The sequence below is a fragment of the Macaca fascicularis genome, chromosome 4 (genome assembly GCF_037993035.2).
Source record: "Macaca fascicularis isolate 582-1 chromosome 4, T2T-MFA8v1.1".
Lineage (NCBI taxonomy): Eukaryota > Metazoa > Chordata > Mammalia > Primates > Cercopithecidae > Macaca > Macaca fascicularis.
The window spans coordinates 47,536,653-47,563,782 of NC_088378.1; the positions used below are offsets into that span (position 1 = coordinate 47,536,653).

The 27,130-nt window shown below is 37.0% G+C and overlaps 1 protein-coding gene across 13 annotated transcripts in view; it reads left to right on the forward strand.

Annotated features, from left to right (window-relative positions):
* The window catches only part of AIG1 (androgen induced 1), a 326,962-nt gene that overhangs the window by 280,723 nt on the left and 19,109 nt on the right, over positions 1 to 27,130 (forward strand). For 8 of the 13 annotated variants that reach the window (XM_065543486.1, XM_065543489.1, XM_074037158.1 and 5 more), the window contains one exon: positions 277 to 944. In XM_065543486.1, the coding sequence (XP_065399558.1) occupies positions 277 to 314 (38 nt within the window). In that variant the 3' untranslated portion in view covers positions 315 to 944. Of the gene's footprint in view, positions 1 to 276; positions 945 to 3,269; positions 4,325 to 27,130 lie in introns of those variants that run through there. The other 5 variants (XR_012433499.1, XM_065543485.2, XM_074037157.1 and 2 more) reach the window with 2 other exon arrangements.

A 27,130-nucleotide genomic window follows, 5' to 3' on the forward strand; every position in this document is an offset into this window, starting at 1 on the left:
TCTCCCAGAGGCCATAGGAGCTGGGTGTGTCCCAGAGATGGTGTGTCCTGATTCTGTGGAAAGGGTGGGGAAGAGAGGTCACAGAGGATGTTTCTGGAGAAAGTTGTGCATGGCTTTCCTTCTTAGCTAGGAGGGAAACGGGGGTGTGTCAGGAGAGTGAATGGGAGAAGTGAGGGCAGATGAGTGGATGTGTGAGTAGTGTTAGCACTCCAGATTAAACAAACTGCTCGTAGTTTAATCTGATGCTCAAATAAAACACTTTGCCTGTATTTCTAGGTATGGAAGAAGAGAAAGAAAAGCCTAAATTGGAATGAGATCCAAGCCTAAATGCAAGAGCTAGATTGAGCCGCCATTGAAGACTCATTCCCCTCCGGCATTGGCAGTGGGGGAGAAAAGGCTTCAAAGGAACTGGTGGCATCAGCACCCCCCGCCCCCAATGAGGACACCTTTTATATATAAATATGTATAAACACAGAATACAGTTGTTTCCAAAAGAACTCACCCTCACTGTGTTTTAAAGAATTCTTCCCAAAGTCATTATTGATAATAACATTTTTTCCTTCTCTAGTTTTAAAACCAAAATTGGAACTTGGATTTTTATTTTGGCAATTGTAACTCCATCTAATCAAGAAAGAATAAAAGTTTATTGCACTTCTTTTTGAGAACTATGTTAAAGTCAAAGGGGCAGATGTAGAGTAAGGCTTTTGTGTATTTAGTCCTAAAGGTGGCTGTAATCATGAACCTAAGCCACCATAGGGACATGAGAGGAAAGGGGACAGATGTTTCTCATTGCAATAATGTTACAGTTGCCTCAGATGAGCACTATTTGTAATAATGATGTCAATTTCATGAAAAGCCTGAGTGTATTGCATCTCTTGATTTAATCATGTGAAACTTTTCTTAGATGCAAATTCTGACTTTAATAAAGACGAAGCCACTCTGAACCTGATGTCTGCATGGTGCATCTCAAAATCCTAACAGCATTGGTGTCTCCTTTTTGTTTTTATTACCTGTTGAAAATGGGTTTACTGAACGTGGTTCTTTTCTATAATTTTCGGATTTTAAAAAATGTGAATCTTTTTGATAACTCCAAAACAATTTTTTTTCTTTTTTTTTTTTCAGACAGAGTCTCGCTCTGTTGCCCAGGCTGGAGTGCAGTGGCGCAATCTTGGCTCACTGCAAGCTCTGCTTCCCGAGTTCATGTCATTCTCCTGCCTCAGCCTCCTGAGTAGCTGGGACTACAGGCACCCCCCACCACGCCCGCCTAATTTTTTGTATTTTTAGTAGAGACGGGGTTTCACCTTGTTAGCCAGGATGGTCTCGATCTCCTGACCTCGTGACCCACCCGCCTCGGCCTCCCAAAGTGCTGGGATTACAGGCATGAGCCACCACGCCCGGCCACAAAATTGTTTTAAAAAAACTATTTTACAAAGTCTTTGACCATAATTATTTTTAAGATGAAAAATATAATGTTATATAAATTATAAAATGTTACTTAACACAAATATAAGTATTGATTGCCCAATGTTGAGAGAGATCAACAAATGAAATAAAACCATTCACTCCAAAATTAGAATTAAATTTTAAAATTAAAAAATGAAAAACATTAAACTTTAATTTGAAAAAAATTTAAACTCAAAAAATTTAATTAAAAATTACAGTTACATTTAAATGTAATCAAATGCTAAAAATCTCTCTTCCTTCCTTCTCTCTGTCCCTCTTTCTCCCACACACATTCACTCTATATGCCCCATTTCTAAAAGCATAATTGATAGAAATATAGAATGCATCTAGCAGCGTTACCATATTAGTTTCCTAACTCATGGAGTTGGAACTCTTAAGTAGGAAAAGTCAAGCAGAAATCCACCAAAACAGAAAAGCACAGCAATACCACACCCTTGGAATGACTGCTGCCATTAGTGCAGGATCAAAGACTTGAAGGATCCAGAGTTGGTTTCCATCACAACTACACATATCTTACCTGTCTGACCTCTATTATGGGTTACGCTGTGGTAGTGTGTCCCCCTAAAATTTATATATTGAGCCCCTAACCCCCTAGTGCCTTAGAATAGGACTGTTTTGGGAGACAGGGCCTTTAAAGAGGGGATTAAGTTAAAATGAGGCCATTAAAATGGGCCCTAATCCAATCTGAGTAGGGTCTTTGTAAAAAGGGGGAATTTGGACACACAAAGGGACACCAGGAATGTCCATACACAGAGGAAAGACCATGTGAGGGCATGGGAAGAAGGTGGCCAACTGCAAGCCAAGGAGAGAGGACTCAGAGGACCCAAACCTGCCGATGCCTTGATCTTGGACTTCTAGCCACCAGAACTTTGAGAAAATAAATTCATATGGTTTAAGCCACCAGTCAGTGGACTGACATTTTGCTATGTCAGTAACAGCAAATTAATATGATCTATGTACAAAAGATTGATGAATTTTGGAGAATGATAAATTATTGTAAGCTTACTTAGGCGGTGGCTCCACTGATATCAGTGTTTCCAGAAATCATTTTGCCTTCTGGAAACAGAAGGCAATACAAAACAATACAAAAACCACACACACACACACACAAATACAATCCCTGGGATATCGGATGAAGGCGCTAAAATTTTCTTTCTTTTTTTTTTTCTTTGAAATGGAATTTTGCTCTTGTTGCCCAGGCTGGAGTGCAGCGGCACCATCTCGGCTCACTGCAACCCCGCCTCCCAGGTTCAAACGATTCTCCTGCCTCAGCCTCCCAAGTAGCTGAGATTACAGGCATGCACCACCATGCCCTGCTAATTTTGTATTTTTAGTAGATATGGGGTTTCTCCATGTTGATCAGGCTGGTCTCAAACTCCCCACTTCAGGTGATCTACCCACCTTGGCCTCTCAAGGTGCTAGGATTGGAAGCGTGAGCCACTGTGCCCAGCCTAAAATTTTCTTTCAGCGGGAAAACGGAGTGGCGAGGCTGGGCGCAGAGAGGCTGGGGCTGTGGTCCAGCGTGGGCTCCACTGGTGGGCAGCAGCAGCTGCGAGGAGCCCACTGAGGCCCTAGCCCAGCCGCAGCTGCTCAGACGCAGCTTTAACTAATTAATTCAGGAAAAAATGTGGATTCAGAAAAGAACCCAGTGAGGTTGAACCCCGAAGATCAGACACGGGACAAGTGGTGAAGGATACAAAAGAAGTGCTTTGATTCCTCTGGTGGAAGAAACATGTCTTTTATCTTTCTCCCTGTCCTATAAGGACTCTCCTAAAACCTTTATTTTTTTACTGTTGGGTTTACAGGCTGTGCATTTGGATCAGCTGCTATTTGGCAATATGAATTACTGAAATCCAGGGTCCAGAGTTATTTCGATGGCATAAAAGCTGATTGGTCGGATAGCATAAGACCACAAAAAGGAGACTTCAGAAAAGAGATTAACAAGGGGTGGAATAACCTAAGTAATGGCCAGCGGACTCAGGTATCATAGCTGCAAATGTCCTTGTTTTCTGTTTATAGAGAGTACCTTCTCTGCAGTGGACAGTGATCAGATATTTCACATCTAATCCAGCCTCAAAGGTCCGTTGTTCCCCAATGTTGCTGTCAACATTCAATCATTTCTCCTTATTTCACATGGCAGCAAATATGTATGTTTTGTGGAGCTTCTCTTCCAGTATAGTGAACATTTTGGGTCAAGAGCAGTTCATGGCAGTGTACCTATCTGCAGATGTTATTTCCAATTTTGTCAATTATATGTGTAAAGTTGGCCAAACGAAGATATGGACAATGACATGATGCATCTCGCGCCACCGTGATGATCCTCGCAGCCGTCCACACTAAGATCCCGGAAGGGAGGCTTGCCATTATTTTCTTCCAATATTCACATTCACGGCAGGAAGTGCCCTAAAAGCCATTAATGCCATGGATACGGCAGGAATGATCCTGGGATGGAAATTTTTTGATTATGCAGCACATCTTGGGGGAGCTGTCTTTGGAATATGGTATGTTACTTACAGTCCTGAACTGATTTGGAAGAACAGGGAGCCTCTACTGAAAATCTGGCATGAAATGAGGACTAATGCCCCGCCCTCCCACCCCACAAAAAAGAGGTGGCTCTAAGTAAAACTGGGATTGCACAGTGCTGGTGCCTCTGGCTTGTGCTGCCTGAGAGCCCTAGGAGACATTGGCCCTAGAGTGATCACAGCTATGCTCCCACCTGGAAGATGCCAGCATCTGGCCTCCCAGTGTTTTCAGCTGTGTCCCCCGGTCCATGTCTTTTCAGAAAGTGAATATGACATAGTTGTGAAATAAAGGTTTACATCTAGTTTGTAAAAAATAAAAAAGTAAAAATAAAAATAAATTTCTTTTACCTTGCAAGGATAGCATAACGCCCTCACTATATTTTCTCAAGGCTATTTCTCTCTCTCTCTCTCTGTGTGTGTGTGTGTGTGTGTGTGTGTGTGTGTGTGTGTGTGTCTGCAAGTGTTATAAATATTTTTATTATTTTATTTTAACTTTTAAGTTCAGAAGTACACGTACAGGTTTGTTTTATAGGTAAATTTGTATCATGGGGGCTTGTTCTATGGATTATTTTGTCACCCAGGTATTAAGACCAGTACTCATTAGTTGTTTTAATAAATAAATAATAAATAAACAACAAATATAAAATGATCCTCTCCCTCGTCCCACTCTCCACCCTCTGAATGGTCCCAGTATATGTTGTTCTGCTCTATGTGTCCATGTGTTCTCATCATTTAGCTCCCATTTATAAGTGAGAATATGCAGTATTTGATTTTTCTGTTCCTTCATTAGTTTGCTAAGGATAATGGCCTCCAGCTTCATCCCTGTTCCTGCAAAAGACATGATCTCATTCTTTTTTTATGGCCACATAGTATTTCATGGTGTATATGCACCACATTTTCTTATCTAGTCTACTATTAATGGGCATTTAGGTTGAGTCCATGTCTTTGCTATTGTGAATAGGGCTGCAGTGAACATATACATGCATGTGTCTTTATAATAGAATTATTTCTATTCCTTTGGTGATAGACCCAGTAATGGAATTGCTGGGTAGAAGGGTATTTCTGTTTTTAGGTCTTTGAGGAATCACCGCACTGTCTTCTGAAATACTTGACTAATTTACGTTCCCACCAACAGTGTAGAAGCGTTCCTGTTTCTCCACAACCTCATCAGCACCTGTTATTTTTTGACTTTTTAATAATACCCATTCTGACTGGTGTGAAATTGTTATCTATCTCACTGTGGCTTTGATTTGCATTTCTCTAATGATCTGTGATACTGAGCTTTTTTTCATAAGATTGTTGACCAAATGTATGTCTTCTTTTGAAAAGAGTCTTTTCATGTCCTTTGGCCACTTTTTAATGGGGTTGTTTGCTGCTTATAAATTTATTTAAGTTCCTTATAGGTGCTGGATATTAGACCTTTGTCAGATGCATAGTTTGCAAATGTTTTCTCCAATTCTCTAGGTTGTCTGCTCAGTCTGTTGACAGTTTCCTTTGCTGTGCAGAAGTTCTTTAGTTTAATTTGATCCCATTTGTCAGTTTTTACTTTTGTTGCAGTTGCTTTTGGTGTATTCATCATGAAATGTTTGCCCAGTTCTATGCCCAGAATGGTATTGCATACATTGTCTTCCAGGGTTTTTATAGTTTTGGGTTTTTCATTTAAGTCTTTAGTCCATCTTGAGTTAATTTTTCTATATAGTGTAAGGAAGAGGTCTGGTTTCAGTCTTCTGCATATGACTTGCCAGTAATCCCAGCACCATTTATTGAATAGAAAATCCTTTCCCCATTGCTTGTTTTTTTTGTCAGGTTTGTCGAAGATCAGATAGTTGCAGACATGTGGTCTTACTTCTGCATTCTGTATTCTGTTCCATTGGTCTATGTGTCTGTTTTTGTCAGTACCATGCTATTTTGGTTACTGCAGCCCTGTGGTATAGTTTGACGTCAGGTAGCATGATGCTTCTAGCTTTATTCTTTTTGTTTAGGATTGCCTTCTGAAGGTTATTTCAATCATGGCTTTATATCATGATTTAGTCCACAGTGACCTTGTTTGTCTAACTGTCCCATGGGAAATCAAGTTTTTATTACATTGATTATATCACACTGCTTGAAGAATTCAGCAAGTACCCTAGATAACTTGAGAAGACACAAGCATGCTAGAGAGCAATAGATAAATGGCCCCCTTTCAAAAAAAACTGGGCCATCTACCTTTGTGAAGTTTCTAGGGCTCCAGTGATCTGAATGAGACATGTCAATATATACCCTCTAAAGTAAAATCAAATTGTTTCATTTTGCATGCATTACTACTATGAAAGAGGCACATTGCTTGGTATGTCTTATTAGATTTTGAAGGAAGCGTATGTCGCATCGAGTGTGCTGTTCTTATCCTTAGATCACAACCAGAAAAAAATTAGAGTTATAAAAATTATAACGAAAAATCTAAAATCATTACAATTTGCTGATGAATGATTTTTTTTTTTTTTTTTTTTTTTTTTTTGAGACAGAGTCTCACAGTGTCGCCCAGGCTGGAGTACAGTGGTGCAATCTTGGCTCACTGCAACCTCCCCCTCCCAGATCCAAGCGATTCTCCTGCCTCAGCCTGCCAAGTAGCTGGGATTACAGGCGCCCATGACCACACTCAGCTAATTTTTTGTATTTTTAGTAGAGACGGGGTTTCAGTATGTTGAACAGGCTGGTCTCAAACTCCTGACCTTGTGATCCACATCTATTACTACCAAAAAACCATCTCAAAACTTAGTTGCTTAGAATATTTATTTTGCAAATGAATTTGCAACTTGGGCAGGACTTGGTGGCCTGAGCTTGTCTATGTGCCGCTGGTTATCTGCTGGGGTGACTTGAAGGCTGGTGGCTAGAATCCTCTGAAGTTTCGCTCACTTATATGCCCAGTGATTGCTGCTGGTGGTTGACTGAGGCCTCAGCTAAGGCTGTGATTGGAACAATGATATGTGGCCTCTTCACATTGCTTCTCCGCTTCACCCCATGTGACTGTGTGTCTTTTCCATGTGGTTGCTTGGCCTTATCACAATGTGGTGCCTGGATCTTAGCAGGCCCAATGAAAAGTTTTTATTTAATATGATTTAGAGTCAGAAGTCACATAGTATCACTTCTGCTGCAGTCATAGTCTGGCCTAATTTCAAGGAAAGGGAATATAGATCCCCATGTCTTGATGGGAAACTATCAATGTTACATTGTAGAAAGAATATATGTGATGACCAGATATTGGTGGCTAGATTTGGAAACTACAATCTGTTACACACATCCAAAACAATAAACTGAAAGCTGACTTTGAAATTAAGATAATAAGGTTATAGAGTACAAATACATGCAAATCCATAGTTTTATTATACATAAGATGTAATGGGATATAATGGAAGAAAAGGACCCTTTGTAATAGCAACAGCTTTATAAAAAAATTTTTGAGGCCGGGCGCGGTGGCTCAAGCCTGTAATCCCAGCACTTTGGGAGGCCGAGGCGGGCGGATCACAAGGTCAGGAGATCGAGAACACAGTGAAACCCCGTCTCTACTAAAAATACAAAAAATTAGCCGGGCGCGGTGGCGGGCGCCTGTAGTCCCAGCTACTCAGGAGGCTGAGGCAGGAGAATGGCGGGAACCCGGGAGGCGGAGCTTGCAGTGAGCCGAGATCGCGCCACTGCACTCCAGCCTGAGCAACAGCATGAGACTCCGTCTCAAAAAAAAAAAAAAAAAAAAAAAAAAAAAAAAAAAAAAAATTTTGAAACTATTAAATGATGCAAAAGAAGGTTTGAAGAAATGGAAACACATACCATGTACTTAGAAAGCAAGAGTGTATCATAGATACCAAGTTCCAGGTTAATTTATTATTCAAAAATACAAACCTCTGTTTTTTATTTATATGCTTATTTTTGAAACTAGACAAGTTAATCTTTAAGATCATAGATAAAAATTAACAAGCAAGAATTGATAGGAAAGCTCTGAGTTAAAAAAGCAATGAGAAAGAACTAGAAGACTAGCCCAACCAAGTATTAAAACATATTATAAAGGCCTCATTTAATAAAGCAGTAGGAAATTGACTATGAATACACCAACTAATAGAACAAAATAGGAAGAACAATAATAGAAATGAATACATGTAGGAATTTGGAATATAATAAAAGTTGTACCTCAAATCAGCAAGGAAGGATAGGTTTTTCAATATCATTAGGACAACTGGAAAGTGATCTGGATAAAAAAAGTTGGATCTATATCTTGCATCTTTTACCCTGACATATTTTTACAAATGGTTTATCTTCCTAATATATATAGAGATCCTTAAAAAAGAAAGAAAACAATAACCTAATAGGAAAATAATGGCAAGAAAACACGAATAATTCAGAGTAAAACAAAGTATCTCTTAAACAAATGAAAAGAATGCAACTTCAATCATAATAAGAAAAGGTACATATTAAAGCCACACTGAATATCATTTATATCTATTGGATTGACAAAACTTCTAGCCTTTGACCACACGTTCTACTGAATAAGAGTATAGACACTTTCATAATTGCTTGTGGAAGTACAAACAGGCACAATCCTTATAGAAAGGAATTTGTCTATATCTTTTAAGATTACAAATGCACAAATCATTTAACCTAGCAGTTCTATTACTCAGAACTTATGCTAACTCATATTTCCACATATGTTAAGCTTATTAATTGCAGCAAAGTTTGTAATAGGAAAAAATGGAAACAATTGAAATGTTAATAATAGGAAACTGCTTTTAGAAATTATGATGCCTCCACTTAATGACTACTGTATAAAGGAGGAGCTGTAAAAAGAAGGAAGAAGGGAGAAAAGAAATGATGACATTCTGTGCGCTGATATTGAAAATTTTCTAAAAATCAACTTTAAATTCTAAAAAGAAATATGTTGAATAGTGTGTATAGCATGCCACTTTTCAAAAAGGGTGGGGGGAGATAAAAGTGGATTTTTGCTTGTATGCACATAAGAAAACTTTAGAAGGATACATAAAAGTGTAAAAAGTTGTCCATTTAAATGGTACAGGGGAAAACAGGACTGATAAAATGGAAATAGAATTGGTGGGAGATTGTTCATTATGCATGTTATTTTTTTATTTTTGAAAAAATTATATTACCTGTTCTAAAAAAGGTAGTTAATAATCTTAAAACTGACTCTTTGAGGAAGGAAAAGTATGTTAAAGAGGAAAATTTAAAAGGGATTGCAATTTATTCAGGAAATAATGGCACAATATCTCATAATTAATGAATGTGGCCAAAGCTATACACAGAAAAAATATATAGCCTTAGATTTTATTTTTACACAAAACTAAATGAAGAAAACAAACTACATATTCAGCAGAAGAAGTAGAAAACAAAACCAAATCATAGAGATATATGAGGAAATAATAAAAATAAAAGCAGAAGTTAAATAAGCAGAAAAACAGCAAAATTGATAAATTGATTAATAAATACAGTATCTCACCTGTAAAAGTATCAATAAATATGCAAACTAATGACATGGGGTAACTGGAAAGAAAGAGAGAGAGAAACATGAATCCTTGACAATATAAACAAGGATGGAAAGAAAATTTTTAATTTTAAAACATTTTTTAGCTTTATGGACACTAATTATTAGAACTCAATAAAATGTACAATTTTCAGGGAAAATTGATTCAATAAAAATTAGAAAGCTTTAATAAGCTTACATTTAGGGAAGACATTTCAATTTTTCATTAACTATCTCCAAAAAAGGAATTGAGTCCAGATCATTTTATGAGCAAGTCCTTAAAAAATCTTTCAAACAACAATTCTTGTGTTATTTTAAATGTTCCAAAATTGCAGAATGATGAAACACTTCCCAAATTAGTTTTCAAAGTTAATATAATCCTTATAAAAGCCAACAAAGAAAAAAAATGTACTTGCTTTAACTAAAATATTGACAACATAAATTCAACACTAAATATGTTTTCATGACTAAGTAGTTCCATTCTAAAAATTCAAGGATGGCTTAATAGTAGAATTTTCATTAACACTACTATCTCAATGATGCACAAAAGAAAAAATCATGATATTCTCTATAGTTGTTCTAGGACATTTGAGAAAATTTAACATTGATTTATGATAGTGAAAGAAAAATATAAAAACATTCCATATCATTATAAGGAATAGCCATCTAAAACACCGAAGACTTTCCCATTTAAAGTCAGAAATGAGACAAAAATATCCACAACACTGTTATTGTTCTTATTTTTCTGAGGAGTTGGGAATGTCAGATCTAGCTTCAAATGAGTTATATTTTTACCTTCAATGAAGCCACATTTTTCCCTTTTTAGTTGACATGTAATAATTGTGTATATTTATGGGATACAGTGTGACATTTTGATACATGTATACAATGTATAATGATCAAATCAGGGAAACTGGCATATTCATGACCTCAAACATTTATCATTTCTCTGTGTTGTGAACATTCAAAATCCCCTCTTCTGGCTTTTCAAAAATATGCAATAAATTATAGTTAACTATATTCATGCTGTAGAGCTTCAGAACACCAGAATTCATTTCCCATGTCTAGCTGTAATTTTGTATCTGTTAACTAACCTCTCCCCACCCTCCCCTCCCTCTACCCTTCCCAACCTCTGGTATCCATAATTCTAACTCTTTTCTTCCATGAGCTGAATTTTTTTGTAGCTCCTACATATGAGTGAGAACACGCAGTATTTCTCTTTCTGTGCCTATTTCACTTAATGTCCTATAGGCTCATTTAAGGTACACAGATGTCAGGATTTCAATTTTTGTGGCTGAATAGTATTCACTTGTGTGTGTGTGTGTGTGTGTGTGTGTGCACGCGCGTACACCATATTTTCTTTATCCACTCATCTGTTGATGGACCTTTAGGTTACTTTCATATCTTAGCTATTGTAAATAGTGCTGCAATAAATATAGGGGTGCAGGTATCCCTTCAATATACTGATTTTCTTTCCTTCAGCTAAGTACCCAATACTGGGATTGCTGTCTCATATGGTAGTTTATTCTTAGTTTTTTGAGATACCTCCATACTATTTTCCATAATGTCTGTACTAATTTACATTCTCACCAACCATGTATAACAGTTACCTTTACTCCACATCCTTGCCAGCACTTATGTTTTGTCTGTTTGATAGTAGTCATTTCTAACTAGGGTGAGATGATATTTCATTGTGGATTTGATTTGTATTTTCCTAATGATTAGTGATGTTGAGCATTTTTTCATGTTTGTTGCCCATTTGTATATCTTCTTTAGAGAAATGTCTATTCAGTTCCTTCGCCCACTTTTTAATCAGATTATTTGTTTCTGGTGCTGAGTTGTTTGAGTTTATGAGTTCACTGTATAATCTGGATATTAGCCCATAGTCAGGAAAACAGTTTGCAAACATCTCACATTCTACAAATTGTCTCTTCCTCTGTTGTTTTCTTTGTTGTGCAGAGCTTTTTAGTTTAATATAATCTCATTTGCCTATTTCTGCTTTTGTTGCATGTGTTTATGAAGCCTTAAGCATAAAATCTTTACCTAAATCAATGTCCTGAAGCATTTCACCTATGTCTTTAATTTTAGTTGATTTTTGTATAGGTAAGAGGTAAGAGCCTAGCATCATTCTTCTGCATATGAATGTCCAGTTTTCCTAGCACTGTTTATTTAAGAGGGTGTTCTTTCCCCAGTGTATGTTCTTGGTGCCTCTATTGAAAATCAATTGGCTGGTAAATATGTGTATTTCTGGGTTCTCTAGTCTGTTCCATTGGTCTGCGTGTCTGGTTTTGTACCAATACAATGCTCTTTTGGTCACAGCTTTGTAAGATATTTTGAACTCAGGTAGCGTGATGGCTCCAGCTTCGTACTTTTCATTCACTATTGCTTTGGCTATTTAGGGTCTCTTGTGGTTCCATACGAATTTTAGGAGGTTTTTTAAAAATCTATTTCTATGAAGAATATCATTAGTATTTTGATAAAGATTGCATTGATTCTATACATTGCTTTGGGTAGTATGATCATTTTAACAATATTAATTTATCGAATTCATAAGTATAAAATTTCCATTTGTTTATATCCCTTTTAATTTCTTTCAATAGTGTTTTGTAGTTTTTGCTGTGGAGTTTTTTACTTCCTTGGTTAAATTTATTCCTATGTATTTTATTTTTTGTAGTCATTATAAATGGGATTGCTTTCTTGACATCTTTTTTAGTTAGTTTGTTATTGATAGAATAACAATGCTATCAACAATATCATAGAAATGCTATTGATTTTTCATGTTGATTTTGTATCACACAACTTTACAGAATTTGTTTATCAGCTCTAAGAGTTCTTTGGTAGAGTCTTTATGGTTTTCTATAAATAAGATTAGGTCATCTAAAAATGGGGACAATTTTATTTCCTCTTTTCCAATTTGGCTGCATTTTCTTTCTTTCTCTCACCTAATTTCTCTGGCTAGGATTTGCAGTCGCATATTGAATAAGAGTGGTTAAAATGGCCATCCTTGTCTTGTTCCAGTTCTTAGAGGAAAGGCTTTCAGCTTTTTCCCATTCAGTATGATGTTGGCTGTGGGATAGTAATATATGGCCTGTATATGTTGAGGTATGTTCCTTCTAGGCCTCTTTGTTGAGATTAATTTTTTTAACTTTAAGTTCTGGGACAGATGAGCTGAACGTACAGGTTTGTTACATAGGTATACACGTGCCATAGTGGTTTGCTGCACCTATCAAACTGTCACCTAGGTTTTAAACCCCATATGCATTAGTACTTTGTCCTAATGCTTTCCCTCGCCTTTCCCTCCACCTCCCTACAGGCCCCAGTGTGTGATGTTCCCCTCCCTGTGTCCATGTGTTCTCGTTGTTCAGCTCCCAATTATGAGTGAGAACATGCGGTGTTTGGTTTTCTGTTCCTGTGTTAGTTTGCTGAGGATGATGGTTTCCAGCTTTATCCATGTCCCTGAAGAGGACATGAACTCTTTTTTTTTAATGGCTGCATAGTATTCCATGGTGTATATGTGCCACATTTTCTTTATCCAGTCTATCATTGACAGGCATTTGGGTTGGTTCCAAGTCTTTGCTATTGTAAATAGTGCTGCAGTAAACATATGTGTGCATGTGTCTTTATAGTAGAATGATTTATAATCCTTTGGATTGGCTTTGGTAAGGTAAGACTTTTTCTTGTGGATGTAACTATAGTGTTGCTTTGGTAGGATGTTTTGGCTTTGATTCTGTGTGGTCAATGATTTATAACCCTTTGGGTATATACCCAGTGATGAGATGGTTGGGTCAAATGGTATTTCTGGTTCTAGATGCTTGAGGAATCACCACACAGACTTCCACAATGGTTGAACTAATTTACACTCCCATGAACAGTGTAAAAGTGTTCCTATTTCTCCACATCCTCACCAGCATCTTTTGTTTCCAGACTTTAATGATCGCTATTCTAACTGGTGTGAGATGGTATCTCGTTGTGGTTTTGATTTGCATTTCTCTAATGACCAGTGATGATGAGCTTTTTTTCATATGTTTGTTGACCACATAAATGTCTTCTTTTGAGAAATGTCTGTTCATATCCTTTGCCCACTTTTATTTCTCAGCCCACAATGGGCTGAGAAATACTTGATATAATTTCACTTCTTTTCAATTTGTTGAGAGTTGTTTTGTGGCCTAACGTGTGGTCTATCCTGAATAATGTTCCGTGTGCTGATGAGAAGAATATATATTCTGCAGCTGTTGGATAAAATTTTCTGTAAATGTCTGTTAGGTTCATTTGGTCTAAAGTGTAGATCAAATCTGTTTCTTTGTTGATTTTCTGACAAGATTAATCTGTCTAGTGTTAAGAGTGGGGTGTTGAAGTCCCCAACCATTATGGTATTGTGTCTCTCTCTTTCTCTCTTTAGCTCTAATAATATGCATTATCTATATCTGGGTTCTCTGATACTGAGTTCACATATATTTATAATTGTCATATCCTCTTGCTGAATTGATCACTTGATTATTATAGAATGCCCTTCTTCATCTCTTTTTATGTTTTTTGACCCAAAGTATGTGTTTTTCTGGTATAAGTATAGCTCTGACTGCATGCTTTTGGTTTCTAATTGCAAGGAAAAGTTTTACCACTTCTTCACTGTCAGTCTATGTGTTTTCAGGTGATATTAATTTCTGGCAGGTAGCATATAGTTGGGTCTTTTTAAAAAATCCATTGATCTGTCCTATGTATTTTAATTTGGCAATTTAAACCATTTACATTCAAGGTTGTTACTGTTATGTGAGAACAAACTCCAGTCGTTTTGTTAATTGTTTTCTAGTTGTTTTATATAGACTTTGATTCTTTTTTCCCCTCTTTTAATGTTTACTTTTACAATTTGGTGGGGACTTGCAGAGTTAATATATGATTCTTTTATCTTTCTCTTTGTTTATCTTCTCTACCAGTGAGTTTTATATCCTCATATTTTTTCACAAATGTAGATATTGTCCTTTTGCTTTCAGATGTAGGAATCCCTTACCATTTCTTGTAGAACTGGTTTAGTGATCATGAATTTCCTCCATTTTTGTTTGTCTGGGAAATACTTTATTTTTCTTTTATTTCTGAAGGATAGCTTTGTTGGGTATAGTATTTTGCCTGGCAATTTTTTTCTTTAAGTACTTTTATTATGTCATCCCATTCTTTCCTGGCATATAAAGTTTCTGCTGAGAAATTCACCATTAGCCTGATGGGGACACTTTTCTCTTGGTGTTTTTAGAATTTTCTTTTTGTCTTTGACTTTTGGCCTCTGGACTATAATATATATGAGAAAACCTTTTTGGATTTAATCTACTTGGGAACTTTGAGCTTCCCGTATCTAAATGTCTGTATCTCTTGCAAGACTTGGGAAGTTTTCAGTTATTATTTTATTTCATAGGTTTTCTTTGCCTTGGCCCATTTATTCTCCTTCTTAACTCCCAAACATTAAATATTTGTTCACATTATGGTGTCCCGTATGTCACACAGGTTTTCTTCATTCTTTTTAATTTTTTATTCTTTTTCTTTCCTCTTTTTGTCTTAATGAGTTATTTCAAAAGACCCGTCTTCAAGTTCAGAAATTCTTTCTTCTGCTAGATCTAGTTTATTGTTGAAGATCTTGATTGTACTTTTTTCATTCATGGAATCTTTCAGTTCCAGGATTTCTGTTTGGTTCTTATTTATGATATTTATCTCTTTGTTCAATTTCCCATTCCAATCATAAATTGTTTTCCTAATTTCTTTGCATCATTTGTCTGTGTTCTTTTGTATCTAGCTGAGTTTTCTTAAGATCATTATTTTAAATTTTTTCAGGCATTTCATAATTTCTTTTTCTTAGGGATCTGTTACTGATGAATTATTTTGTCCCTTTGGAGGTATCATGTTTCCTTTCTTTTTCATGTTTCTTGTGTCCTTACATTCATATCTGCACTTCTGATGTAAAAGTCACTTTACAGTCTCTTCTTCCAATTTTATGGATTGGCTTTGGTAGGGTACGACTTTTTCTTGTGGGTGTAGCTATAGTATTGCTTTGGTAGGATGTTTTGGCTTTGATTCTTGGCGGCCATAGTAGTGTAGTAGCCATATGCTTTATTTAGCTTTGCCCCCCAATGTAGAGTTCCTTCTGGCTTTGAGCTGATCCTGGCTGTGCCAGCTGCTTCTTTGCTTTTCTCTCCTTCTGTGCCTCAGAAGTTCACTGCCACTTCCCTGCTGAATTTCAGTGTTCTCTAAAAATGTTTATGTTTTTTAAAAAAGTCTTATGTAACCATAGAATTGAAATTATTAATGGAATAGAAAATTAAATGTAAGAAAAAGCAAGGAGGAAGCAAAACCAATATTTAGGAGGCAATCATGTCTCCAGATGACTCACAGAAGAGGAAAGCTCAAGGAGTAGATTATTTTTAAGAAGTTTCTGGTACAATTCCTCTGAGGCCCTGTGACTACCCCTCCCCCAGCAAATAACTTTTTTATTTGACCACTACATTGACATCTACAGAAGTTGACACCTATAAGCTTTAGATATAAAACTGATTCAACTTACAGTGCAACAATTTAAATGTATGCATCACTGCTCTATTGAAAATATAATATGTCATTAGACTTGAGGCTTTTCTTTGTTTTGTCTAGTTTTTTTTTTTTTTGTTTTTTTGTTTTTCCTCATGGTGGGTTAGTTTGCTTTGGGAACCCCAGACCCTGAACCCCGGCCATGCTTCTGGCAGCATGCCCAGCACTGTCTCTGCAGGTGCTAGGAAGGCACTAAGAGGACACACCCACCCAGTCTAGGTGGGCTAATGCACCAGCTGACCCATCACAGCAACTTGGCTTGCCCAGCAGCATAGCCCATCAGGATGACTCTACCTACTGCTCTAAAATCACTGTGTGGTGAGCCAGAAAAACCTCTTTGCCTTGGAATCTCCTGTTTACCCCAACTAGTTCTCAGGAGAATCTTTGTGCTTTACTCTCTCTCTCTCTTTCTCTCTCTCTGTGTGCCTGTATGTAAAGACTAATCTGCAGTCTGCAATCATAGGGGGAAATGTGCTTCTAGCCTCACCTCTGGAAAAAGAAAATTAATAATTAATGAATTAAAGATCTTAAGATGGAGAAGTTATCCTGAAATATCCAGTGGTTCCAGTGTAGTTACAAAGGTCCTTATAAGAGGGAGGTGGGAGGGTCAGAGTGAGAGAAAGAAATGTGATGATGGTAGCAGAAATCAGAGTGATGAAAGGAAGGGGCCACAAGCCAAAGAATACAAGTAGCTTCTAGGAACTTGCAGAGGAAGCAAAATGGATTCTCCCTTAGAGCCCCAAAAGGAGTACCACCCTATTGACACTTTGATTTGAGGACTTCTGACCTCCAGAAATGTTAAGTAATAAATGTGTATTTTAAGACACTAAGTTTGTGATAATGTTTTAATAGCAGTAATGGAACTAATGTCTAAGAATTTTTACTTATTTATGTAGGCAATTCTTGTACTATGCTGAATAGTACATATAGTAATAACTGTATGGTAATATCTAAAACTGATGATTGCGATTTTCTAATAATTGGGTGGCCAACACTGTTGTCTCTCATTAAGCCAAAGCAATTACCCAGTGCTGACAAGCCAGTCAAAATCATTCAAATTCATGTATGTGATTGATTGAAATGGAAGCACCGAGGATCACTGAAGAAGTACCATGGAAACAGCATGTGCCATTCAAAGATATTTAGATGCTTTCATGACTACTCATCATGAAGAAGTAATGAAAATTTTCGGGACAAATGATCATACTTTTGAGTACAGATCAAAGAATTTTAAAGTAATGACAAATGCCTATGCTTACTACAGGGAGATTTGCCAGGAATAGAGAGAGTTCTCTTATGTCCAAGCTTTCTGAAAAATATATATTTTTAAAAGCTCAGTCAAAACAGTCCATGCATTAAAATCCTCTCAAACGAATTTCGCAAGCATGTAAAACCAAACACAACAGAAAAGCTGTCTGAATGCTATGTTTGGTTTCACATATTGCATAACCATATTAATGTTTAATGAAACTGTCTCAACATAGATGTATGTAAGAATGAAGCTACTCATTTTCAAACAGCACAAAATATTCTGGGCCCACAGCCCTGCATTCTGACTAGGCCAGACATCTTATTTCTTTATCCCACTCAGGTTTAATATTTAATCTTGGGTTTTTTGAAATCAAACTTCCAAAACTCCCTCTCCCTTCTCTTTCTCCTTGGTCCCTGGAGAAGGAGAATGACTTACACTTTCATAGCAAATGACATCAGAGGTGGTGAGTTCCTTCTCTGCCTCTCAGTCCAATACAAAGGGACCAACATTAAGTGCTAGCAATATCTTTCAAGTGGGGATGATGAAATTGTTAGTCTTTAGGGAACTCCATGGGGGCCCACCCTTGCACCGTCCTTCTGTCCTCTTCTCCCTTAACACCATGGCAACAAGCAATCCACCCAAAAGTCTCTGCTTCTGATAAACCAGACTACCTTCCACGGCATTTACTCATCCCTTCTTGCCAAGCCAAGGGAGTATCACAGGCTGCCCTAGGGCACGCTCACAGTTTCAGCAACAATAGCATCAACTGTTGTGCTAGCTCAGTGGCATCCCCCAGACTCCCACTCTCACAGTTCTTCCTGGGGGTATAGGGAAATTGGAGAACACAGATTTCATCACAAGAGGGATGAACATATTGAAATTTCCTTACTCCCTGCCTCCAAGTCTCTCCACCAAGGGAAGAGGAGGGAAAAGGCACTGTTCATGCTTTACGGACTCTCCTTCCTTCAGTGCTCCCATATCCTTGCCCTCTCTGTGTCCTTTATTTTATAAAAACCAAAGGAGTGGGGCTTAAGAAACTGGTTCTGCTAAATGCCTTCTGCTAGTAAATCCCACATTGGAGGACTGGCATTAAGAACCCATTTATCTGCCCTTGAAAGGTGAGATATTTGGCAAGTTTTATCCTCAACTGTGGACTCTAGCTGGCTGTTCCAGGAAAGCACAAATGTCCCTCATGACCAATTTATCACTTCTTAAAAATATTAATTTCATACTACAGTAGTCATTAATTTTTGAATTTTTATATTGCAAAACGGTTTTCCAAAGACAGATCCCCAATGTACAACATTTTGCCTCTAAGAACTAAGTTTTCCATTTAAACTAATTCAACTTGAGACCATAATCTTGGCACTAATTAAGTTATAACTTGGGAGATCACTATATTGATTTCAAATCTCCAACTAAAGCTCTGGGATAAAAAGTTTTCTGAGAACTAGAAGTAGTATAGATAAGGGGAGGATGTCTACGACTAAACAGTTTTTCATTTATAAGAGATCCTAGCAATCTGCAGCATTTTTTTCTCACTCAAAGAATATTGAGGCAAAGTTCAAAGTATATTGTATCTGGGGAATTTCTGCTTCCATGTAATTCCTGCCAAATACTTGGGTCTGGATCACCACACACACACACACACACACACACACACACACACACACACACATGCGTGCACACATACACGACTATAAATAACTAGAAAAGTGGTAAAATATAATAAAAAACGATTTTCAGACATTAATCAGCAGAACTGTTTAGGCCTGTGATCTCTGAAGAAAGGGAAATAAACGATGTGAGCCCTCTGTGAGCACTGGCTTTTTGCCTAGAGGCAATTCCCAGATTACAGCACTAAGAGGAGAATCCCAAACAAAGCCTGGTGGTCTCACTGGGTTAAGGAGACCAGAGTTCAGGGAGACTGAAGTGACTAGAATTTGTGGAGAAGAGAAAGAGCTCCAGAAATCTGCATGGCCTCCTTTCTAGTCTTTGACTGACTCAGTCTGCACATGAATTAGGTAAAACTCTACAATTTCAGGGAAAGAACAGTTGCTGAGTCACCATAAGCTGAATAAATAGAAGAGTTCCCATAAGACCGGAAACCATTCAAGTTGCCACTAGCCAGAGTGAAGAGGCCTCATTGAACATACAAGGCATTCAGTAAAGACCCTGGAAGAGTCAGATGTTTGTTACAAATCTTGAGTAAAAGTTACTCTAGACCCACTCTTAAAAAGCTTTGAAAGAAGCCTCAAAATTATTAAACTAATCTTTAGCAATTTAACCTCCTGCCAGAATAAATCACAATTCTCTTTAAGGAAGACCAAAAAAATAAATAAATAAATAAATAAAATTCCAACACTCAAGACATAAAATTTATGCCTGGCATCCAATCAAATTTCTAGACATGCCAAGATGCAGGAGAACTTGACCCAAAAACAGGGAGAAAATTAATCAATAGAAATAGACACAGAATTGATAAAGGAGATGAAATTAGCAGACAAAGACATTAAAACAGCTATTATAAATATACTTCATATGACAAGAAGGCAGAGGGAGAAATTAACATGACTTGGAGACAAATAGAAGATATAAAAAATGCAAATAGAACTTTTACATATGAAAACTACACTGAACTGGATTAACAGATTAGAAACTGCAGGGGGGAAAGAATCAGTGAACATGAAGACATTGCAATAGGAACTATTCAAACTGATGCACAGAGAATAAAAAGGGGAAAAAAATTGAACATAGCCTCAGTGATCTGCAGAACAATATGTATGTAACTGGGCACCCACAAAAGAGAGAAAAAGGAGAGAAGAAGGAAAAAAATATGAAGAAATAATGGCAGAAAATTTTTCACATTGGTTGAAAACTATAAACCCACAAATCTAAAAAGCTCAACAAACCCCATGCAGAATAAAAAACCAAGAAAACTTCAAGAGAAATAATAATCATATTGCTGAAAACAAGGAATAAAGAAAAAAATCTTTAAAGCATCCATAGAAAAAAAGGTACACTTAGAGAGGAACAAAGATAAAAATTATTATAGATTTCTTATCAGAAATTATGCAAGCCCAAAGAAATGGAACAATATCTTTAAAGTGCTGAAAAAAAAAAACCTGTCAACCTAGAATTACATACCCAGAGAAATATTTTTCAAAAATTAAGACAAAAGATTTTTACAGACAAACAGAAGTTGACTCTCTTGTCAATGAACTTGTGCTATAGGCAGGAGGTAAATGCAACCAGATGGAAACTTGGATCTCTACACAGAAGAACATAAAAAATGGCAAATTTGTGGTTACATATAAGTCATTTTTTTCATCTTATAAACTCTTTAAAAGTTAGTGAGTGTTTAAAACAAAAAATAAAACAATGTGTTGTGGGGTTTAAAATATATTTAGAAGTAAAATATCTGAAAACTTATATATAGCACAAAGTATGGGAGGGAGAAAATGAACGTGTATAGCTGTTTCTTCGTTACTTCTTAATTGGTATGATACTGTTTGAAAGGTAACTATTATAAATTAAGGATACAATTTGTAAACTCCAAGGCAACTACTAAAAAAGGTAGGTATAGCTAATAAACTAATAGTGGAGATAAGATGGAATACTAAAACTATTCTATTATTGAGGTGTTCTGTATCTTGATTATGTTGGTGATTCCATGTGAGTTTACAACTGTCAAAACTCAACAAAGTATATACTTTAAGAAGACACAGTTTATTGTAAATAAATAATTTCTCAATAAAGTTAATAAAAAAATCTAATGGAAAGCAAAAAAAAAAAAAAGGAAACATAAAACAGATGGAACAAAGAAAATAAATCAGAAGATTTTATATTTTAACCTGCTTGATAATTACATTAAATGTAAATAATCTGAACTATTCAATAAGAGACAGAAACTCTATGAAAGAGTGCGAAGGCAAGACAAAACCATATTCTATCTATAAGAAATTTATTTTAAAAATAAAGACACAGGTTAAAAGTAAAAGAATTAAAAATATAGACAATATACCACTAGGCACAGGAAAGGTGGAATAGCTATACTAATTATAGGCAAAGTAAACTTTACAACAAAGAATATTACCAGGAATAAAGATGAACATGTTATAATGACAAAAGACTTAATTCTTCCTGAAGACATAACAATTTTAAATGTGCGTGCACATTTAAATGAATGAATTTCAAGATATATGAACTTTTCAAAAGTAGTTTTGAAAGAGAAATAGGCAAATCCATAATTATAATTGGATATTTCAAACTTCTCTCTCAGTAATTGATAGAGTAATTAGAAGAAATCAATAAAGATATAGAAAGCTTAAATAACACCATCCACCAGCTTGACCTAATTGTCATTTATAGAACACTCCACCTAACAACTACAGAATACACATGCTTTTCAAATGCACATGGGATATACATCAGGATAGACCCTACACTGAGCCATAAAACAAGCCTCAAAATATTTAAAAAGACACTGAGCCATAAAACAAGTCTTGAAATTTTAAAAAATATTTTTTCTGACTCTCCTTTTTTTCTCCTCTTTTTGTGCATGTCCAATTACATATGTAATGTTCCACAGATATATTGTAATACACTGTAACCATACTAAATATATTATTCAACTACAATGGAATTAAATTAAACTAAGTAAAATTGAAAATTCAACATATCAAAATTTGTGTGCTGCAGCTAAAGGGGTGCTTAAAAGGAAATGAATAGTTGTAGATGCTTATTTTAGAAAAGTAGGACTAAAATAATCTTTCCCCTTAAGAAAGTAGAAAAAAGAATACAAATAAACTTGAAGTAGAAGAAGAAAGAAGATAATATGGATAAGAGCAAGAATGAATAAAATAGCAAACAGCCAAACAATAGAGAAAACCAACGAAACCAAAAGCAGTTTCTTTGAAAATAATTGATAAACTTGTAGCTAGACTGGTCAAGAAAGTAAGAAGACAAATATTTGCCAATATCAGAAATAAAAGAAGAGAAACACTAAACTGCATAATAAATCCTATAGGCATTAACAATGTAATAAGGAAATATTATGAATTATTTTATGCCAATAATTTTAACTTAGATAAAATAGACAAATTCCTTGAAAAGCAAAAAACACCAAAATTAACTCAAGAAGAAAGAAAACTTGAATAGACCTATAAAAACTGAAGAAATTTAATTCCTAATTTGATTTTCACAAAGTTAACTCTAGGCCCGAACGTCTTCACTGGTGAATTCTATCAAATATTTAAAGAAATAGCACCAATCCCATACAAACACAGACTGCAGAGGAGAAGGGGCAACTCCCCAACTCATTCTATAAGGCCTACATTCCCCTGATATCCAGTACTGCCCTTGGACTCAAAAAAACTGGCCTCTGCTCCATGCCCTTATGCTTCAGAAACCCCACTTGGCATGCCCTCCTCAAGATGTTCTAAGTCACCCTCTGCTGCCTGGAATCTGTTGGGGTTGGCAATGTCATCTGGGCAGGGTGCCTTGAGGTTGGACTGGGACTCTAACGGGCCCTGGGCCCAGATTCTCCTGTCTCTGACTCTCTACACTGCACACAGTATCAACCAGATGCCCAAGGAACTCAGAGACTGACATCTCTGGGGTTATCCCAGGATCCCATGGCAAAGATCCAACTCCAGGAGGGAGGCTTGGCAAGCAGATTGTTCCCTCCGGGCAACATAATATTGCTCTTGTAGGATCATGCAAGATTGGTCTCCCAGAATGATGCTGAAAAACTGCTGATGTTGAGCGATTCTCACTTATGTCAGACACAGAGCAAGTTCAGGACTCTGGCTTACCAAGAAGTCACTGCCAAGCCTTGGGTTTGAGTCACATGTTTGGACCCATGCCTGGACTCTCACCCATCTACATTCTGACGGCAGGGCTGCCCACGATCACAGCACCTAAAGGCGGCAGATGTCTTTTGTCCATGGTAGCAAGAATCCTTTGCCCTGTACACTTTCACCTTTAACACCCAAGTTGGTCACTTGGCCCCTTCCATAAGCTTCATAAGATATGCCAGGCAGTCCCCTGGAAGCTATTGTACCTGTTCCCGCTGGGGGGCCTTTGAGAGCATTGCCTTGCAGCATCAATTGGCCTTCTGATTGATGTTCTCTCTTGCCTCTGATTGGTATGGTTGTGCTCTCCCAGGATGTTTTTAAGTCACACCAGATGAGGAATGGACACTTCTTGCACAAATGGGACTGTCCTTCTTACCCTACCCACGGGCCCCTCGTGGCAGTGTGTAGACGGCAACAGCACAGTCAACATTGAAAGAGATCACATTCTAGAAACGCACCAGTTACAGTCTAAAAAGTCCAACATGTATGCTACAAAATCTCAAACGGTAAATGTAACATGACCAGAACACAAAATATCACTCATATTTTTTCTGCATATTCTGGGTAAGACCTGTGTTTGTGGCCATCACCAACAAAGAACAGTAACAACTTTGACTGTGAGTCTTTGAAAGCTAATATTCATGGGTAGCAGATGGTTGATGTGGCATCATGAGTAGCTATGTAACGAATATTAAAGAAGTGGTATTAGGGAATTGCAAAGGTAAGAAGATCTATGCTGTTTCAACACAAACAGGTTCCAGCATTGTGAGTAATAAGAGCATTGCTACATTTTCTCCAAGTGGGAGACAGAACAAAGCCAGAAACTATGCCTTTGATAATAAACAACTGGAGGAGATAGTTTCTGGACCTAAATAGGAATAGATACTACCAAAATAAGCCTTTATGAACAATAATTAGACAATAAACAAATGTATAAGTACTTCTTCTCCACCCATTTTTCTAAATCTTTACTAGACCTCACATAGGCCCATGAATTTTGTACTATGTTTTATATCAAATTGTTTATATAGACAAAGGCCTGGCAAAAAATATTTGTCTGAAGCTCTACATACTTTAGGGACATTCCTGCTAATAGCAAAACCAAACAAATCACACAAAAAAGAAACCTACAGACCGGCATACCTCAAGATCATAAACACAAAAATTCTTAACAAAACATTAGCAAGTTGACTCCAGCAATATAAAAAAAAAAAATACATCACAAACAAGTAGAGTTTATCCCAGTAATACATGGTTTGTTTAGTGTCATAAAATAAATCAATTTACCATATTAGTTGAATAAAAAAGAAAACCATATGATAATCTCAACAGATGCAGAAAAAGCATTTGACGAAATTAAGTATCTATTCATGAAGGTGTTTTCTGTCTGGCAGACACAGGGGCCTTCTGAAATAGAGACAGGCCTGATCCTAGGGTGAGATAGATTCATTATGGTATGTCTATCACATATCTTCCAGAAACTGAGGGGACTGAGATTGTAGGACTAGTGACATTCTGAAGAGCCCACTGCAGTCAGTGGCAGTGCTAGGATTCAGTGTTTTCCTGTGTGTCCCCAGAGCATCTGTTTCCCTATACCACAGTATCTCCCTATAAAGAATGACTGAGTTCATAGAGTGAAACTGCATTTAGTACTATTAGGAAAAAAATAAAACATTGAAATGCTATTTCCACTAAGAATAAAATAATATTTATTTTCTATATTGAGATATTCATGGGTATATTTTTGAGAGATGAAGTAAATGTGCCAAAATTATTTTCTATAACTGAATCAGGAGCAGATACAGTGTTGTAGGACAGCAGATTTAACTATGTTGGAGGCCCTATTTAAGAAAAAATATAATATGAAATTAGTGACATGAACATTTCTTCAAAAAATTATTAATTTTACAAAGCTGACAAATGCCACACACAAAAATCCAGAACAGAGGCAGGGTGTGGTGGCTCACGCCTGTAATCCCAGCACTTTGAGAGGCCAAGGCAGGCAGATCACCTGAGGTCAAGAGTTTGAGACCAGGCTTGCCAACATGGTGAAACCCCGTCTCTACTTAAAATACAAAAAAATTAGCCAGGCATGGTGACGCACGCCTGTAGTCCCAGCTACTCGGGAGGCTGAGGCATGAGAATCGCATGAACCTGGGAGGTGGAGGTTGCAGTGAGCCAAGATGGTGCCACTGACCTCCAGCCTGGGTGACAGAGTGAGACTCTGTTTGAAAAAAAATAAAATCCAGAACAGTAACAAATATTCTCATTCATTGAGTGCCTGCCACACTTCTATGCTACTTTTTCCTTGCCTTTCTTTTTTGTTGGAATTGGGGTTGTGTATGTTTTATTGGCTTTATATTATGATTTTCAATAGAGAAAATAGAAAGATAATTTAATTTTTTCTGGCATAGTCAAATGCTTTTTTATTGACAGTCAGGATTCATAAAACATGCAAATTCACACACAAATGGGCCATCTGTATGGTTTGTGCCCTATAAACAGAGATCTGTATAAACTCTATTTCCACAATTCCCACCAAAAGGAAAATAAATGGTGCATTTATATTTGAATATACCGCATTATCAATTATATCTCTGCAAGAGAGAATTCCATATCAAAAGCAAGTTATGGAATGCCTCTATGTGAGCAATCTCCAAATTGTGTGGTATTTCTCTCTTCCTGCTATATCCCACCAAGAAATAGACTCAACCCAGAGTAAGCTGCAAGGCACCCTCTTCCATTGTCTAACTCTCTTAGTTCTATGCCAATTCTCTTCTCTTCCAGCTTAGAGGCTCTTCTTCTGGTTGTGACAGGGAGCAGTGATAGCCTACTGCATCTTCTCCTAAATCACTCCTGCCTCACATTTGGGCTGAGGACTTTTGATATTCTTGTCCTCAAGTTCTGTGTGCCTCCAACCTTGTTATCTGGGCTGGGACAGAATCCCAGAGAACAAGGGAAGAAATTCAATAAACAGGAGTGGGAAATATCTGGGTTAAGTCACCCACGAAGTGCCACAACCCAGTGGAACTAAATTCCCGGTCAGGCTTGTTTTTTGGGACAGATCTCTCTTGATAGGTGTCCCTCAAAATTTTGGAGTTATTTAATTTTTACAGATCATTAAGTTAACTTCTTGCCACACAATCTAATAAAAAGTTATTTGGGGGGGCACAAAGTGCTCTATAATTTTAATATCAATTGAAACTATGACCAGGAGAAAAGACTGTATCCCCGCTGGAGGGCCTGAGCTTAAAGGACCTTTCCAATTCAGCTACATAGGAGACAAACGTGTAAGCCCTGGACACTGGGAAAAGCTATTTGCATCCCCAAAAGTTAAATTTTTTTTACCTGCAATACACCCTTTCAAATAGCAAAGGAGAAAAAATTATCATCCCATACTCCAGGTAAAAATATATCTCCTTTCTTGCATGGTCACCAAGGAGTAGAACCTGTTTTACCTACCATGTGCTTTCGCACACTTTATTTAGGCACGAAATTGTAACAATGTAAAAATTACTGTGTGTGTGTGTGTGTGTGTGTGTGTGTGTGTGTGTGTGTGTGTGTCTATAACATACTTTATATATATATTCCTTCACATGTATAAAATTCTACATTTTGAAAGACAGTACAAGAAAAATAACTTGAGGATGGCTCTGGAATGGATCCCAAGCTAATGGTGGCTGTACACAATTTCCTCTTCTCAGTGGGACCCCTTCTCTTTCTCCTGTCCCCTCCCCTTCTCCTCAGGGACTCTCCTTCTTCTCACGGATTTCTAGCCATTTTCTAGCAAGCTGTTTCTCAACTCATTATTTTTGCCCATTTACTAGGCTTCAGTTTCCTCTCTTTATTCTTGTCCACAACACTCCCTTCCTCACTACTCACATTCTTTCTCCTTTGAGACCGTGGGTTTCACAGCCTGCACTGGAAATGGTGGTCATTCCCCACTGCTGAGAGGCTTGACTGCTTTTCT